This window comes from Megachile rotundata, chromosome 4 (assembly GCF_050947335.1).
Source record: "Megachile rotundata isolate GNS110a chromosome 4, iyMegRotu1, whole genome shotgun sequence".
Lineage (NCBI taxonomy): Eukaryota > Metazoa > Arthropoda > Insecta > Hymenoptera > Megachilidae > Megachile > Megachile rotundata.
The window spans coordinates 4,196,658-4,212,159 of NC_134986.1; the positions used below are offsets into that span (position 1 = coordinate 4,196,658).

Genomic DNA, 15,502 nt, shown 5'->3' on the forward strand with positions numbered 1-15,502 from the left:
ATTTGATTCATTTATAATAATCTAGTGTATATAATATATTTAATTTAATTATGTTTCATATTAAAGATGTTATTTAATTTACATTTGTTATATGTAAAAGTATAAAGTAAACTTATAACACGCCATCTACTACTAAAAATATCAGTGTGGAGTGTAAATGTAACAATAATCAAACAATTCTAGAAAAATATTTTTTAATTCTTGTTCGATATCAATTTAATGTACAATACAGGTATTAATAACTACTACGATATATTAGCAGGTAAAGTACATCTGTTTTATTGCAGTTAAGCACTATACTATAAAATTTGACTATCTTGATATTAAACATTAATATCGTTTATTAATATCCTAAAAACGTTCATGAATAAATATCATCTTTATTTTACTATATCTAATTTTCTAATCTACAGAAATATTATTTAACTAAGTCAATTAAATTTATTTATTTATTTATTTATTTATATAATATAATATAAATAATATTACAAAACTATGTTTGTTTAAGATTTTTATTAACTTTCATGTTTCATTTATATTTTAATTAATTTTTATAATTTAAACAAAAAAGTTGTAATCGATTAATAATTTATCCGATACATTATTCCTGTCATAAATGCAATCACAAAATTTTGTTTAAAATCTCGATATACATATACGTAGTAAAATAATGGCGTCGTTATATATTTGTACGCTTATTAGTACAGTCAGTTGAAATTTCTTTTCAGCCTTTTTATGTATAATTCAAATGATTTAATTATAATGATACAATATTAACGTCATCTTTTTCTACATTTATCTAGAAAAGCATCATATGTGGTCTCTTCAATATGTTCCAGGAGAAGTTTACTTTCCCGCGTAGTTAGAGAAGCTCAAATCTGATTGGTCGTTTCTTCTGAAACCGACCAATAAGATTCAAGATCGAGGATGTGACGTATCATTTAAAATACCGTACGTGTTGAGTTGTAACCGCGGTCGCCATGCCATGCGGTCGTTTCGCGATTGACAATTTCGTTCTTGAATATGTCGTCGATAAAGTGTTTCAGAGATTATTGTTTTTATTTTCAAAGGAAAAATGTGTGTGGTGACAGTGTTGAGAAAGTAAGTGTACAATTATTATGAAGCGACAAGTTATGTTCTCGTGAAATTTGGAACCGCGATCCCGCTCGCTGTCGGTTAGAGGTTGGGGGTATGGCAGTTGCAGTTTGAATCTGATAATGCAGTCTACATATAACAACAAGCAGGTAAGCCTGTGTTTTTTGCCCTTCATACATTGTATAACATTGAAATAATTATTCTTGTAACATACTTCAAAAAAATAAAAATTTAATTTTTTTGTAAAAATCTCTACGTAAAGACGACGTCCACCGGTTTTGCCTGCAGCGCTCCTTTCGTTCATTTTTGTTCTTTAATTATCTCTGTTACGTGCTGCACCCTAGTAGCTTCATCCGAACTTCATAAGCAAATTTTAAAATCTTTCATATCAACAATTGTTAAAATATTCTTTTATTTAAAAATTTTTCTGTTTAATTGTATTAACAGTACAAGCACATTTGGCGGCATATTGCCAATTGGCGCCATTTTCAAATTTTCAGGTATAGAAATTTGAGGATTTAGGAATTTGGAAATTTGACAATTTAGAATTTGAGCATTTGAAAATTTGAGAAACAAAGAAATCAAGGAAGCTAGAAATTCGAAAATTTAATAATGTAAGAGTTGGCAATTTATGGCTATTGAACTTGGAAACTTGTAAATTTAAAAATTTTTAATATACAATGTATGACTCGTATTGAATAATCTTTATAATTAATCTAAAGAAATCTATAATTCTACTAAGCTGTTTAAATATATGTAGCAGAATCATATCTAATATGTATAAAATGCTTGCCATTATCTTTAGGAAATTGAGAATCATATTTATATAAACGCCTATGTAATTCAAACTAGTTTGATAAAAGGGATACCTGTTTCATTGTCATATAATATTAACTACTACTTTCTTACGTATGTAGTTGTTCCTTGCACTGTGGGTAAAGAGTTCAGTGTACCTGTAATCTTATACTGCAAGTATGCATATATGTATGCATTTATACAGAATATGCAACATTTTAAATGAAACCTTACTGGAGAATTTGCAATGCTAATTTTTATTGTCCTTTAATCTTTGTTTAACTGGATATTAAAAAATGTATCATTAAATTTTAATAACGTATTAAGTGTGTCACTGTTGAAATGAAAATGTATTACAGAGGACAGCAAGTATTGATTATGCAAACTCGTATCATACATCTCTCCAAAATAAAGGATAAATTAATATTTAAAATTTTGCAAAAAATATTTGGTACTAATCCGATATGATATTGTTAAAAAGGCTTCTTATTAAATGTCTTTCACATTTTCTGCTATTCTTTTTATTGCGTATTAAACTTGATTATAGTTTAGAGTACTGTGTACAGGACTTTGGGTTGCTTAAAACTTGTTTTCACAGAAGTAAACATTTTGAATTTTAATATAGAATTCCAGTATCAAAAAATACACATCAGAACTATATTAGTGCATTTTTAATGAAGGATTTTGATTAATTTCATCCTGTTGCTCATGTTACAAAAATAAGTTTTATATTTTGGAAGTTGAAAAATAAGTATTTTTATGTTCTAGCAAAAATAGTTGAGTTAAAAAGATTAAATAAGTTTCTTTTTTATGTTTAATAAAATTTTTAATGATTTATTTTGAAAAAGGCAAAAAGTACATGGTTACAGTCTCAAATTCATAAAGTCCAGAGTATATTCTACCTCACTTTAGAGAAAATGATATAATGAAAAAAGGCATTATGGAATTAGGTATCTTGATAATCACATCATTTGTACAGAAAGTGGTTTTAGAAATTTACAAATTTTAAGCTAAAAATTGTTTACTTTCTAGATTTTCAAATTTCTTAAATTATTTGCAAATTGCCAAATATAAAAATTTCTACATCACGAAATTTCTGAATTTTCAAATTTTAAAATTTCCGAATTATAGGGGAAAAAAAGTGATAAGTGAGACCTCTTCCTATATTGCCGTTTTCTTTATAGAATCCTTCCGTTCTCGGTTCTGAGTGTTGAAAATATTTTAATAAAACTAATGTTTTTCCCTTTGGAGTAGAATGCTTTTGAAAGTTTCTATATCAATTTTGAATAGTCCGGTAGTATTATAAAAAAGAACTTTCCAAATTTTAATGGAAATGACAATTGAGAAATAGATTGATGGTTGCTATTTCTTCACGGAGTGTTTTTCATCGAGTTTTATTGCGTATTTTTTCTGGTCCTTCCGTGTTTGAAAGTCGGCTCCTGTAACCACCTGCCCTGTTCACAAAAGGGAAAAAGGCAACCAAGCGGACAGGTTTTACCTGGCACGAACTCGCTTTGAAGCTATGAGAAATACACTGCTAGCGTAACTTCAGAAAATTTTCTTTTCGTTCAGCATCGGCTGAAGGTCTTTCAGGGATCTTAAACTATTCATCGAAATCTCTCTTCTCCGTGAAAAGTGTCGACACAGTTAAATCGATTCTCACTTGCCGATTTCTGTAGGTAACTGCGTTGTTAAATGCAGTAAGAGTGATGGTAAATAAAATACCATAATGAACTATGACTATGCACTTGTTACCATGTTTTTTTCTTCTCGATACGTGGTAATTTCTGTTCTTTAAAAATTGCATTTGTGTAGCAACAGGTTTCTCGTAATTTCGAAGTTAAGGCGGGAAAATTTAAACGCGTTAAATAGGACATTAAAAATGTGACAAGTATTTAGAAAATAACTATAAATATTATTATTTTATTATTAATTACAAATATTTTAAGCTTTTTTTAACTTGAAAGATTAATGTCAGAAAATGTATTCTTTTATTAATAATTTCTTTTAATTAGAATTTATAATTGTATAAAAAAATATTTTGTAGATAGAATATTCTTTTTGTTCTTTAAATGTCAAGTTTGCGTTGCTTAAATTCACGATTTGAAAATTAAAGCGGGAAAATTTGAATGCTAGATAAACACTCGTATTAGAGAAAGTATTTGCAAAGTAGTTATAACTAATACTTGCCCATTAATTCCTTGTAATTGCAATTTAAAATAATTCAGACAAAAGAAAAGATGAAACATTTCTTTCAAATAATGTCAACCTTGTAGTATAATTATAAGAAATGGACAGAATTCTTGAGGCGGTATTGGCGAAAAGCCAAATTTCCAAAATTTAGTTTCAGAAGAGCCAAATTGGTAACCCTGACTCGAACGGGTGATTCTCTTAAAGAGATATACTCATATCGGCGTCGTAGCCTTAAGATCCACCAGTGTATGGTACAAAGCAGAGGATTGGTTGTGAAAATGTGTTTGGTTGGTCTACCCTGAATCAAGTCGTGGCAACACTGCATTCGTATACATATATAGCACACGTTTATGTATACGTATATATATCCTTATATATTTATATGTTTTATGCGAGAGGCCACGGCATTGTAAAATTGTCGATTGGCTTCGAGGTCATCACGCTATCGACCTCCATTTCGTATTGGATGTTTTTTCAACACGGATTTGTCGAAACTGGCCACCATGGTATTGCTCCATCGATATTCTTGCCCCGATACGTTAACGACATTAACGGGAAATCAGCTTTTGTCTTTCTCTCTGCTATCGTTAGTTAATCGACTTGTTTTTCATTTCATATCAGATACAAATTGCGAAACAAATTTGATCAAAATTTAATGAAAATCAAAGGTGACTCCGATTTTTTGCTGAAGGCAAAATATCGCAGTTTTTATTTTTGCAATTTATCGGAGAACGAGCATTGATTAATTTTTTGTTATAACCTTTAGGTTACCGGAAGTATCGGAGCGATATATTAACTCTTTCGCAATCTTACAGGTGTTATTGATAGCCGATAGATAATTAATATTTCATTGATACTTAATGGCATTTCAATAATACTGTAAGATAACGTTGCATTAATGAGATTGAGGTAAAATGTAATATCAAATTTTATTTTCAAAATTATTTCTAAGTTTCAGATCTAATCTGATCTAACCTAACCTAACTTGATACATAATAGTGATATTAAAAATTTGTCGAGTTGTATCTCGTGATAAATTTGAAAATTTTTAAATTCAGAAATTTTAGAATTTTTAAATTTGAAATTTGGGACGTGGAATTTGAAATATAGAAATTTGAGGATTTTGAAATTTAGGAATTCAGAAAATTCACTTTAAATTTGGATATTTAAAAGCTTTTGAAATTTTGAAAAATTGAAAATTTCATGTAGTGTCAAATTTTTCAAATTTTTATACTTTCAAAAACACAAATTACCAAGTCCTTATTTCACAAAGATAATATTCTGAATTTGAAGATCTCCCTATTTCTGAATTTTTTAATTTCTAAATCTAAAACTTTCCAAATTTCTAACATAGATTTTCAAATTAAAAACTGCTATGTTAAAAATTTCATCAATCCAAAACTAAGTTTGAAAATTTCCAAATATCCAACAAAGAAGATTTCCAAATTAAAATCTGCCATATTAAAAAATTTATCAATCAAAAACTAGCACACAATAGACCCTCTTCTCCCTACACCATTTCCCCGGAGAAGCCCGTACGCCCTTCATACTTTATCACGACGCGAAAAAATCGCAAACTACTTCATCGCGATTAATCGACAACAAAGTACCCGCAGTTGTTCAAAGCAAGTGAGTGAACGTATAATCGCAAACGTTCAAAAATAGACGTAAAAACTTTTGTCCCTAACCTCACATAAACTGTGGACATTGTGAGACGAGATATCTCGCCCCAAACGCGTCGCGCGAGGAAAGCAAGATATTTCGTTCGGAGCGTTGCATAAACGAATCGTGATATTTCGTTCAAAGTCGCGAAAGATTGAAAAAAGAAATAAGTTTTGCGAAATATATTGGTAAATGAGATTTTAGTTATTGTTTTGGTCGTGTCGGTCGAGGGAGAACACACGGTAAGTGAGCAGAGCTGTGTATCTTCGTGGAAGAAGAAAATGCCGCAGGTCTGTGATTTCCGCTTGGCAACAGCGCAGCCGGTTGTCCGTGCTGCCTCGCTGGGTCGAGCCAGTGGCGTAACCAAGAGGGGGGAGCATACGGTCGTTCGGTTCCCTTCTCGAGCATTCACAAAAAAACTCTCGCAGCAGGATGAACGAGGATTTCGTTTCAGTCGTACGCTTTTATTCTGTTGACAGTGACTGTTGCTACGGAAAATCTATCCGTAGCACGTTTTTCATTATCTTATGGAAATTTTATGGCTTCAGAATTGTATTCGCAATTTCTAGTTCATTCATCAATTCCGTATTCTGATATATTTTACAGAAAACATATGTATTCTAAATTTTATGATTTTTAGATTTTTTGAACAAAACTTTATAAGAATTAGATATTCTGTATTTTTAAATTTTAGAACTAGGAATTTCTACAAATTCCAAACTTTATTGTTACATTTAGGTTTCTAAGATTTCTTAGTTCACCACTTTCCTCATTTCCGGAATTTCCCTAATTTCCTTAGTTCTAAAATTATCAAATTCTTTAATTTACAATAGTCTCCAGTTCTCAAAATTCCTTAATTCTCCAAATTATCAAATTTCTAAATTTCTCCAATTCTTAAATTTCCAAATTAAAAAATTTCCATGTTCCTAATTTGTTCTGTATTTTACACACTTTTAAATAAAATAATATGTTTTCAAGTTTTAATATATTATCAATCTTATTATTAATATATTATCAAGTTTATCGTTCATATATTATTAAGTTTTTGTACTTTGTTCAATATAAATGAATAATAAAAGTTTCTAGGTATCCACATTTTTTAATTGCTATATTTTCAAATTTCCCAGCTATAAAAGTGAAAATTTTCAAATTGCCGAATTTCTTTTTAAAGTTTCATATCTGTAAATGTATCAATTTTTAAGATTTTCACTGAAACATAAATGATGCATTTAAAATTGCAATTTTTAAGATTTTGAAATTTGAGGATTTGAATATTTGGAGATTTAGGCTTTTGACAGTTTAGGAAGTTGTAAATGTATGTATGTAAATAATTGGAAATTTAAGAATTGATGAAATAGGTAATTAGGGAATTTATGAAATTTGAAATCGAAGATTTTAGGAATTTAAAAATTTGGAAATTTGAGAATCCGGAAATTAATACATACAACTCCTAAAATTAGAATTGATTCTAGTTATTAAATATTTGTCTTAAGTATTAGCTACAGGTAGCCTGCGCTGTATCCATATTTATTTATGTACTTTGTCAGTACCGTTGTCCATTTTCATCTCATATCGTCCTACTAAGCCAAAGTTTAAAACATGTCTGAAAGATGTCTCTACATTCAATTTTTAAGAAAATCGGTTAAGAAAGAAGATATACGAGGTATCTTCGCAACCTCATTGCCGTTTTATTCTTCGAATTTCCGTACGGTATTTATGTTTTACATTAACAACAAGCACGTTACATTCATTAACATTGTATCATCGTTTAATCATGAACTGAAAATTAATCAAGTTCCATTATGTCTCCTCGTGTATGCTCGGTTGGTGGTTACGTTACTGGGTCGAGTATTCTCCCGTTTCATCTTGTCCCCCCTTTTGCGCACAGTATCAGTGGCTTTCACGCGTCTCTCTTGCAGCTGCTTTCGTTTCTTTCGCCTCTTTCAACTCTCCCCCCTTTTTATCCCTGGTCCCCCTGACCGTGCACGTCGGCCATCTTTCTTTGCTCGATAGAAATTCGGCGAAGCTGTATACGCGCACGTGTAACGCACACTAACGCAAATGTTAGGAAACATTGATATTCAAATGCGGCTTGATACAGTAACAATTGAACGGAATATCTCGTTGGCTCGATAACTCGCCGCGAATCGTCGACGAAAGTTGGTCAACGTCAGAATTTCTCTGGTTTATGGAGCGAACACGGCGTTCTAGTAACGTGGCTAAAAACACAGTTGGCCAAACTATTTAAAGTAGTAAATACTCTTTCTATTTTAAACATAACTGTTTGTTGCAAGCAAATTGTGTAAATAGTATTTTATTTTGAAGGAGATTAAAAATAGTGGGGGTGCATTTTGTAATATTTTATTTATTTATCAGTCTTTTGTTTATAACATTGAAATATTGTTATTGAAAATAATATAGTTTAATATTAACTATATTAACTATATTAATATAGTGTTTATATGTTTATTGACAGGGGTGGATTTGGAAAGCTTATTCGAGGGGTTGTGATATAGGACAGAACATATTTCAGATAATAATGTGGTTTATTAACATTTTCAACATAGTGTACTTATAATTTATTTTTCATTTTACATAGAACTGTTTATTCCAATAAAATTTTGAAGATAATATACTATTTTGGAAGATAAAAATAATTGGGTTCTATTTTGTAATTTATTTTCAAATTTTTTATTCAAAAATTCTATTAATGTCAAAAATAAAATACAATATAATTTGATGTACCTTTTGTATACTGTTAATTATTGGAGGTGGAACAAAGCGCCTTTGCGAGATGAAATATGTAAAAATATATTTTTAAATTTTCTTTTGAGGAACTTAAAATTTATTCATAGAATAATCATTAACATTTTCATGTTAATAAAAACTTGAATCAATTATTTATGCATTGTAAAGAATAAGCCAATGTCAAAATAATGTTACATAATTTATTTTATTAGTATTAGTTTAAAATAGTAACAAAATTCTATTTTTTAATATAAATTAATTCTGATGAGATTTATAATTTTTGTAGGGTGAATTTTCCCTTTTCAATCCGCCCCTGTTAGTGTAGTATATGTTACCAAAGTGAATTAAAACATTATTGTAATTTTATGAGTTGTTACTGTTTATAAATCAAAAGCGTAAATATTCGGACAAAATTCAGTATCGACGTAAAGCAGACTTTCTACCCATTAAACAATTTTCAGTCGAGTTTCTAACTGGTTTACGCACGAACGATGTTTTTCGAAAAAAACATTTCACGGGGTTATTACGTTGCGTAACGGGCCTTAACCCTCAAGCGCTCGAAGGTAGCGCAGACCTGGCCCGCTTTATCCCCCCTCCCCTGCACATATATACAGGGTGTCCCATGCAGCTATTAAACACTTAATCCCGTCGTAAATTAATATTAAACTTATCGACGAAAAATGTACACTTACTTCGAAATTACAAATAGGCGAACGATAAAACGTAAATTAATGTGCACGTTATCTCAGAAACTGTATCTGCACCTAAAATGTGGAACCACTTAAATCGTAAGGTTGCGACCAAAAAACTAATTCCAAGTTTGCATCATACAGCCCTGAACGAGACGCGATTTGAATTTGATTAGAATTTCATGTTCTTTCGCGCTTGAACGATTTTATGACCGCAGTATACAGGGTGTGCCACATAACTGTCGCTACGATTTTTAAGATGCTTTCAATAATCTGATAAAAATGGTTCGAATAAAGATTAGTCAGTTCAAAGTCAACTACGAATTGCTGTACATGTAGTTTGGATTGCACTTTATTGCGAATATGCGACAATTGTATATTGCATATAACTGTAAATGTACGGCAATTGTGTATTGTATATTATTGTAGAGTGTCACTGGTAAAACATTTATTATTATTATTTAGGGATTTGGCAAGTTAGAAATTTGAGGATCTAAAAATTTGGAGACAAAAATTTGGGGATCTGGGAATTTTGAGAAATACGTATTTAGGGACTTCTGGAGTTTGGGGTTTACGAATGTAGGAATTTGGGAATTTAGAAATTTGAAGATCTAGTAATTTTGATATAAGAATGTGGGAACCTACAAATGTAAGGAAATACGTATTTAGGAATTTTTAGATTTTTGGGTTTACGGTTATAGGAATTTAGGGATATATCTTCATAATTTGGGAATTCAAAGATCTATAAATTGGGAGACGAGAATTTGGGGACCTAGAAATTTAGAGAGATAGGTATTTAGTGACTTTGAGATTTGGGAATTTATGGATATCGAATCTAGGGATTTTGCACTCTAGAAATTTGAGAATCTAGAATTTTGGTACTCACGGTTATGAAATTTTAGGGATTTAAAAATTTCAGATTCTAGGGATTTGAAAGTCGGGATATTAAAAAATCTGGAAATTACGTGTTTAAAAATTTGATAGGTAGAAAATACAAAATCTATAAATTCACAAATTAAAAAACTTTAGAAATTAGAAGTTTCAAAATTTAAAGGATGCAGAAATTTTCAGATTTAAAAATGTGCGAATTTGTAAATTTTGCAGACATCAAAATTACAAGTATAAAAATTATAATATTTAAAAATTGTCAAATTTACATAAGTGCCATCCAAAGTCGAAATAACAAAACAGACAGTAGTTGCAATTAATCAAATAAACTTATAAGATAAAATAACTTGAAAAGAATTCGTCAAACTTATCAACTGAAAAGTTCTATACTTGCCAACTGCCATCAGCAAAAACACTTTCGAGTATAAAGGTTTGGATCTCATATTAGGCTTTGTCCTCCAGTTTTTTGTGGTCGTTTGGGACACCCTGTATATACATTCTCTCCTCCCCTCTCCCCCCTCTCTCCCGAAACCCATAGGGACGCTATAATGCCCCACTCATCGTGAAAGACCCTCCGATTCCCGACTCGGTTTGGCTCTTGGCTCTTTGCGCTTCAACGGAGCGTCCAACGACTCGCCGCTCCCTTCTGTCCCTAGTTTCCCCTCCAGCTGTGAACCCTGCTTCTTCTACGTAATTTTCCCATGCCTTCCCACGCCGCACCCTTTCATTTGTGTGTGTGTGTATGTGTGCCTACGTGTATCGGTACACACACAAGCGAGACGCGAGCACCGTGCATCGCATGCGAGATGCGGTCGTGTGTGTTCGCTTTAGGACTGCACAACTTCCAATGGTTCAACTATTTTCATTGCGCGATCATTTTATTATGCATCGGACAAATTATACATTATATCGTAGAATCTAAAGTAACACTGAAATCGTTGCTATTGCAACTTCTATTTTTTATATTTCGGTAAATGGGACAGTATTTTAAAAATAAATGGCATACATACGTTGATTAAAAGAAAACATTGGTAACGCTATACCGACGTGTAATACACACGTAACTTGAGAATAAAAATAAACACGCGATGGAACAAATTGATGTACTCTATTAATATGCATTCATGTGAAATAAATTAATAAATGCTATTAACATAATATTAACATACATTCTATTAGCATACAGTAATAGACATAAATTAATGTACAGGGTGTCTTGCAATTGTAGGTCCCTGAAATGAGGGGTAGCTGACGTGATTCTGAATAAGATTTCCCTTTTCAAAAATGGGGTTTGAAGCTTTGTGTTTGAATAATTAAGGGAAAACATGGACCAATCAGAGCGCGAGGATTACGCGTGCGCAGACGCGAGAGCGGTAGCTTCGGATAACGCGCAGTTATCCATCGCGTGGTAATCCAACGCGTAGTAATATAACGCGTGGTCATGCAACGCGTGGTAATCCTACGCGTAGTAATACAGCGTGTGGGTATCCAACGCGTAGTAATCTAGCGCGTGCATATTCAACGCGTAGTAATCTAGCGCGTGCATATTCAACGCGTAGTAATCTAGCGCATGCATATTCAACGCGTAGTAATTCAACGCGTAATAATGCAACACGTGGTAATTCTAAGCGTAGGACTCTAATGCGTGGTAGTCTAACGCGTATTAATCCAGCGTGTGGATACCCAACGCGTAGTAACGCAACGCGTGGTAATTCTAAGCGTAGTAATCCAACGCGTAGTAATCCAGCGTGCGGATCCCAACGCGTAGTAATCCAAAGCGTGGATATTCAACGCGTAGTAGTTCAAGCGTAGTAATGCAGCGTGTGGTAATTCCAAGCGTAGTAATCCAGCGTGTGGATATCCAACGCGTAGTAATCCAAAGCGTGGATATTCAGCGCGTAGTAGTTCAAGCATAGTAATGCAGCGCGTGGTAATTCTAAGCGTAAGAATCTAATGCGTGGTAATCTAACGCGCAGTTAACCAACGCGTAATACTCCTCGCGCTCTGATTGGTCCGTGTTTTTCCTTAATAATTCAAAAATGAAGCTTCAAACCCCATTTTTGCAAAGGGAACTCTTATTCAGAATCACGTCAGCTACTCCCCATTTCAGGGACGTACAGTTGTGAGACACCCTTCATATTAATTCTTTATCTGAATAAAAAGTAACACAAATTTCAAAAAGAAGTATTTGAATAAGTTTGGCAATTTTAAAAAGAAAAATTATGAAAGTGTCAAATGACCCATTCTTCTGATAAAAATATAATTATGGTTTATAATATAAACATGACAGAAAACAATGTACTGAAGTAAAACACATTTAATTCTTAAATGCAGGTCATTCCTGTTTTATTTGGCGCGTTGAATCACGTTATACGAAAACAGTAGCCTCAATATCGCGTTATAAGAGCTCGCGTGATACGTATTCTATTATACGTATTATTTGTGGCTTATTTTTAGGAATGCTGGTTCAGTCACGTTTACATTAGGCAGCTTTTGGTTTGACAACTGATAGTGAGTCGATCGAGCTAAAGTTATTCCAAAGTTTCTTAGGTAAACACGGTGTCGATCAAGTTGAAATTACTTGTGATTATTCAATCAAAAACAGCTCAGCTTATTCTTAGCTTATTGACGCAGTTGAACGATCATAAATTGCCAAATGTAAACGCGACTTTAGTGTCTATTGTTCGTGATCGCTTCAAGACGTGGTATTTACAATTTGCATGATTATGGGATTTAGACTGTCATTATGCTGAAGAAAACATAGTGCTGTGCCTGGGAACCGTGCGTCGCTGACTCTCTGGACGGATACGTTTTTTTCGATATTTTGGTAACTGTTCATTCTAGAGAAAGATTGCATCAATAAAAATTGCGGATTTTTTAGTAACTAATTTATGTACACAGTTTTCCATAATATTAACTTGTTAAAATAGATATACTAAAAGTCTTTTGTAATTAATTTTTACATGTGTTATTTACAATGTAATATTTTATGTCTTATGAAAATTTATTAATGTAGAGTAATATTAAAAGGTGTGTGCATTTAAACAATTTCTAATTTAGATAGTCTGGAAATTATAGAAATTTTTGCAACGATACAAATTAAATAATTGAAGGAGGATTGTAAAATTACATGATATTTGAATTAATTACATTACATTATTTTGGTAATAAATTAAATAATTCAAACGGGGAATTAAATAAGGATTTCAAAATTGTATGTTTGAGTAAATTACATTTCATTGATTTAGTACTATATTCAATCAAATAGGGAATTAAAGAATTGCAAGATCATTATATTTGGAATAATTATATTTTGTCCCGTATTACAATATTTGCTTGGTGTAAATTTTATTCAAATTTAATTATAGAATAATTATGAGATTTAAATGTCTCAGAGTCAATGTACCGTGCGTCGCCGACTCTTCGGATCGATACGTTTTCCTCAATATCTCAGAAACGACTCATACTACAAGAAAATTGTTTCAACAAGAATAATTTATTTTTTAATAATAAATTCACTTGTGGAAGTTTTCAAAACATCAGTCTGTTAAAATTTTATACAACGTTTTCATCTGAATAAATTCATCTGTGTCCACAAGAAGGCACATTTATTTATGTGCGTAACTCTATACCTCAATAAATAATGTCCTGATACTTTATCAAAAACAGATACAAGTTGCAAAAAAAAGAAAAATACAAACGCTTTCGCAATAAATTAGCTTCAAATACTAAATTATGTATACAAGTTTTAAAAATGCTACAAATATCGATACTCTCTGTTGCAAAGAAAAATTATATCACGAGCAGCATGAATTCTATCGAACAATACGGTGTTTTTGCATTTAGATGAAATAGGGGGGATTCAGAGCCGATTCGATCGAAATGAACTATCAAATGGATAGGAAGTCGGTGTGTATAGGAAGAACCGGTTTGATCGCGTGGGCGTGTGATAAATCTGCAAACCTCCTCGTTCTGCTCGGCTTTTCCTCGTTATTATCGTGCGAGACCACAAAGTGGATTCGCGGAAATAACGCTACCGTGTCGGTCACGCCGCGAGGATACCAACACGTAACGCTGCAATATCATTAAATTTTAAAAGTACTCGTGTATTGCGATACGTGTTTAACACTGTAACAAGCTAACGCATCAGAATGATGCATCTCCGATATATTAATAAGGCAGCCTACCGTGTGTCTTGTACTTGTCGACTTCTTTCACGGGAACACTATTTCTTTTTCTTTCCCCACTTTCTTTTCTAACATCTACATCTTTTCTGTTAAGTAATTAAAATTAACCTTTAGCTCTTAACACGTTCAACTCGGCGCACTTTTGTGATGTCTACTCTAGCGGCATTTGGATCACTGCTTGTTTCTGTTGTTAGTAGTTTGCTTATAGTTTTCCATGGAAGTCTGTTTATTCTTCTGGTAGAACTTCTTTGAATGACTGCTAATAATAATAATAGTAAAAATTAGGTGTGGACCACCGGTGGTTCACGTCGCCAGATGAATGCAGTGCCTGTGGACCATCGGCGGTACACGCGGAGTTGAACGTGTTAACCCTTTGTACTCCTATGTCGAGTGGCCCGACAGCACATTTCTCTTAGACCTTATAAATAATTCAGATAAATAGATTGGTTGAATATATGCAGGGTGTTATCTGTAACGCTACTCACGATTTTTCTCCCACTTGCAGCCACCTTGTGAAAAAAAGTTTACAACAATATTTGCAGGGTATGAAGTGTACAATAGATATTAGTAAAGCAAATTTTGAAAACAGTTTGTTCTCTTGACAAAGTCAAGGTCACCTTGGGTTTTTTAAATAGGAACATACATTTTTTAATTCATAGCTTTAGAGGACATCAAGACGAATTCAGAACACATATTACATAATATTTTTATTAACATATTACTCGATTTACAGAATAGGAAATGTGAAGTAAAAGACCGGAATATTACGTGATGGAAGGCGGCATACATTTTGAACATGTAATTAAATAAAGTGTATTTTTCTTACATTCTAATCGCCTTACATTCTAGTTTACATTCAGTAATCTCTTCGGAATCAAATAATGGTTACACTACCAAAGTCAAAAGCTAAGTACTTCACATTTCCTCTTCTGTAAATCGAGTAATATGTTAATAAAAAGTCATGTACTATGTATATTGAATTCGTCTCAATGTCCTTTAATGTATCCTTTAATTTAAAGTAAACATGTTTCATATAAGAATTTACAGAAGGGATTATCATTTGACGACAACATGTTTTCCATCGGTATCGTTCAAAAGATCCGAAGGTTACCGTGATTGTTTTTGATGGATTATTTTTTTGCAAAGTCGAATGTTTGCTCGGGTATTACATCAGCCATGTCTTGCATAGACAATAATGATGTAACGCCGCTTATTCTTCGGTAGGTTTTTACCTATTTCAAGCAA

The 15,502-nt window shown here is 32.2% G+C and overlaps 1 protein-coding gene across 1 annotated transcript in view; it reads left to right on the forward strand.

Annotated features, from left to right (window-relative positions):
- The first annotated feature begins 143 nt into the window (after positions 1-143).
- LOC143264299 (uncharacterized) overlaps positions 144-15,502 on the forward strand; it is a 90,226-nt gene continuing 74,867 nt past the window's right edge. Inside the window, exons 1-2 of the mRNA XM_076530804.1 lie at positions 144-262; positions 840-1,244. Of these exons, the coding sequence (XP_076386919.1) occupies positions 1,218-1,244 (27 nt within the window). The 5' untranslated portion in view covers positions 144-262; positions 840-1,217. The remainder of the gene's footprint in view (positions 263-839; positions 1,245-15,502) is intronic.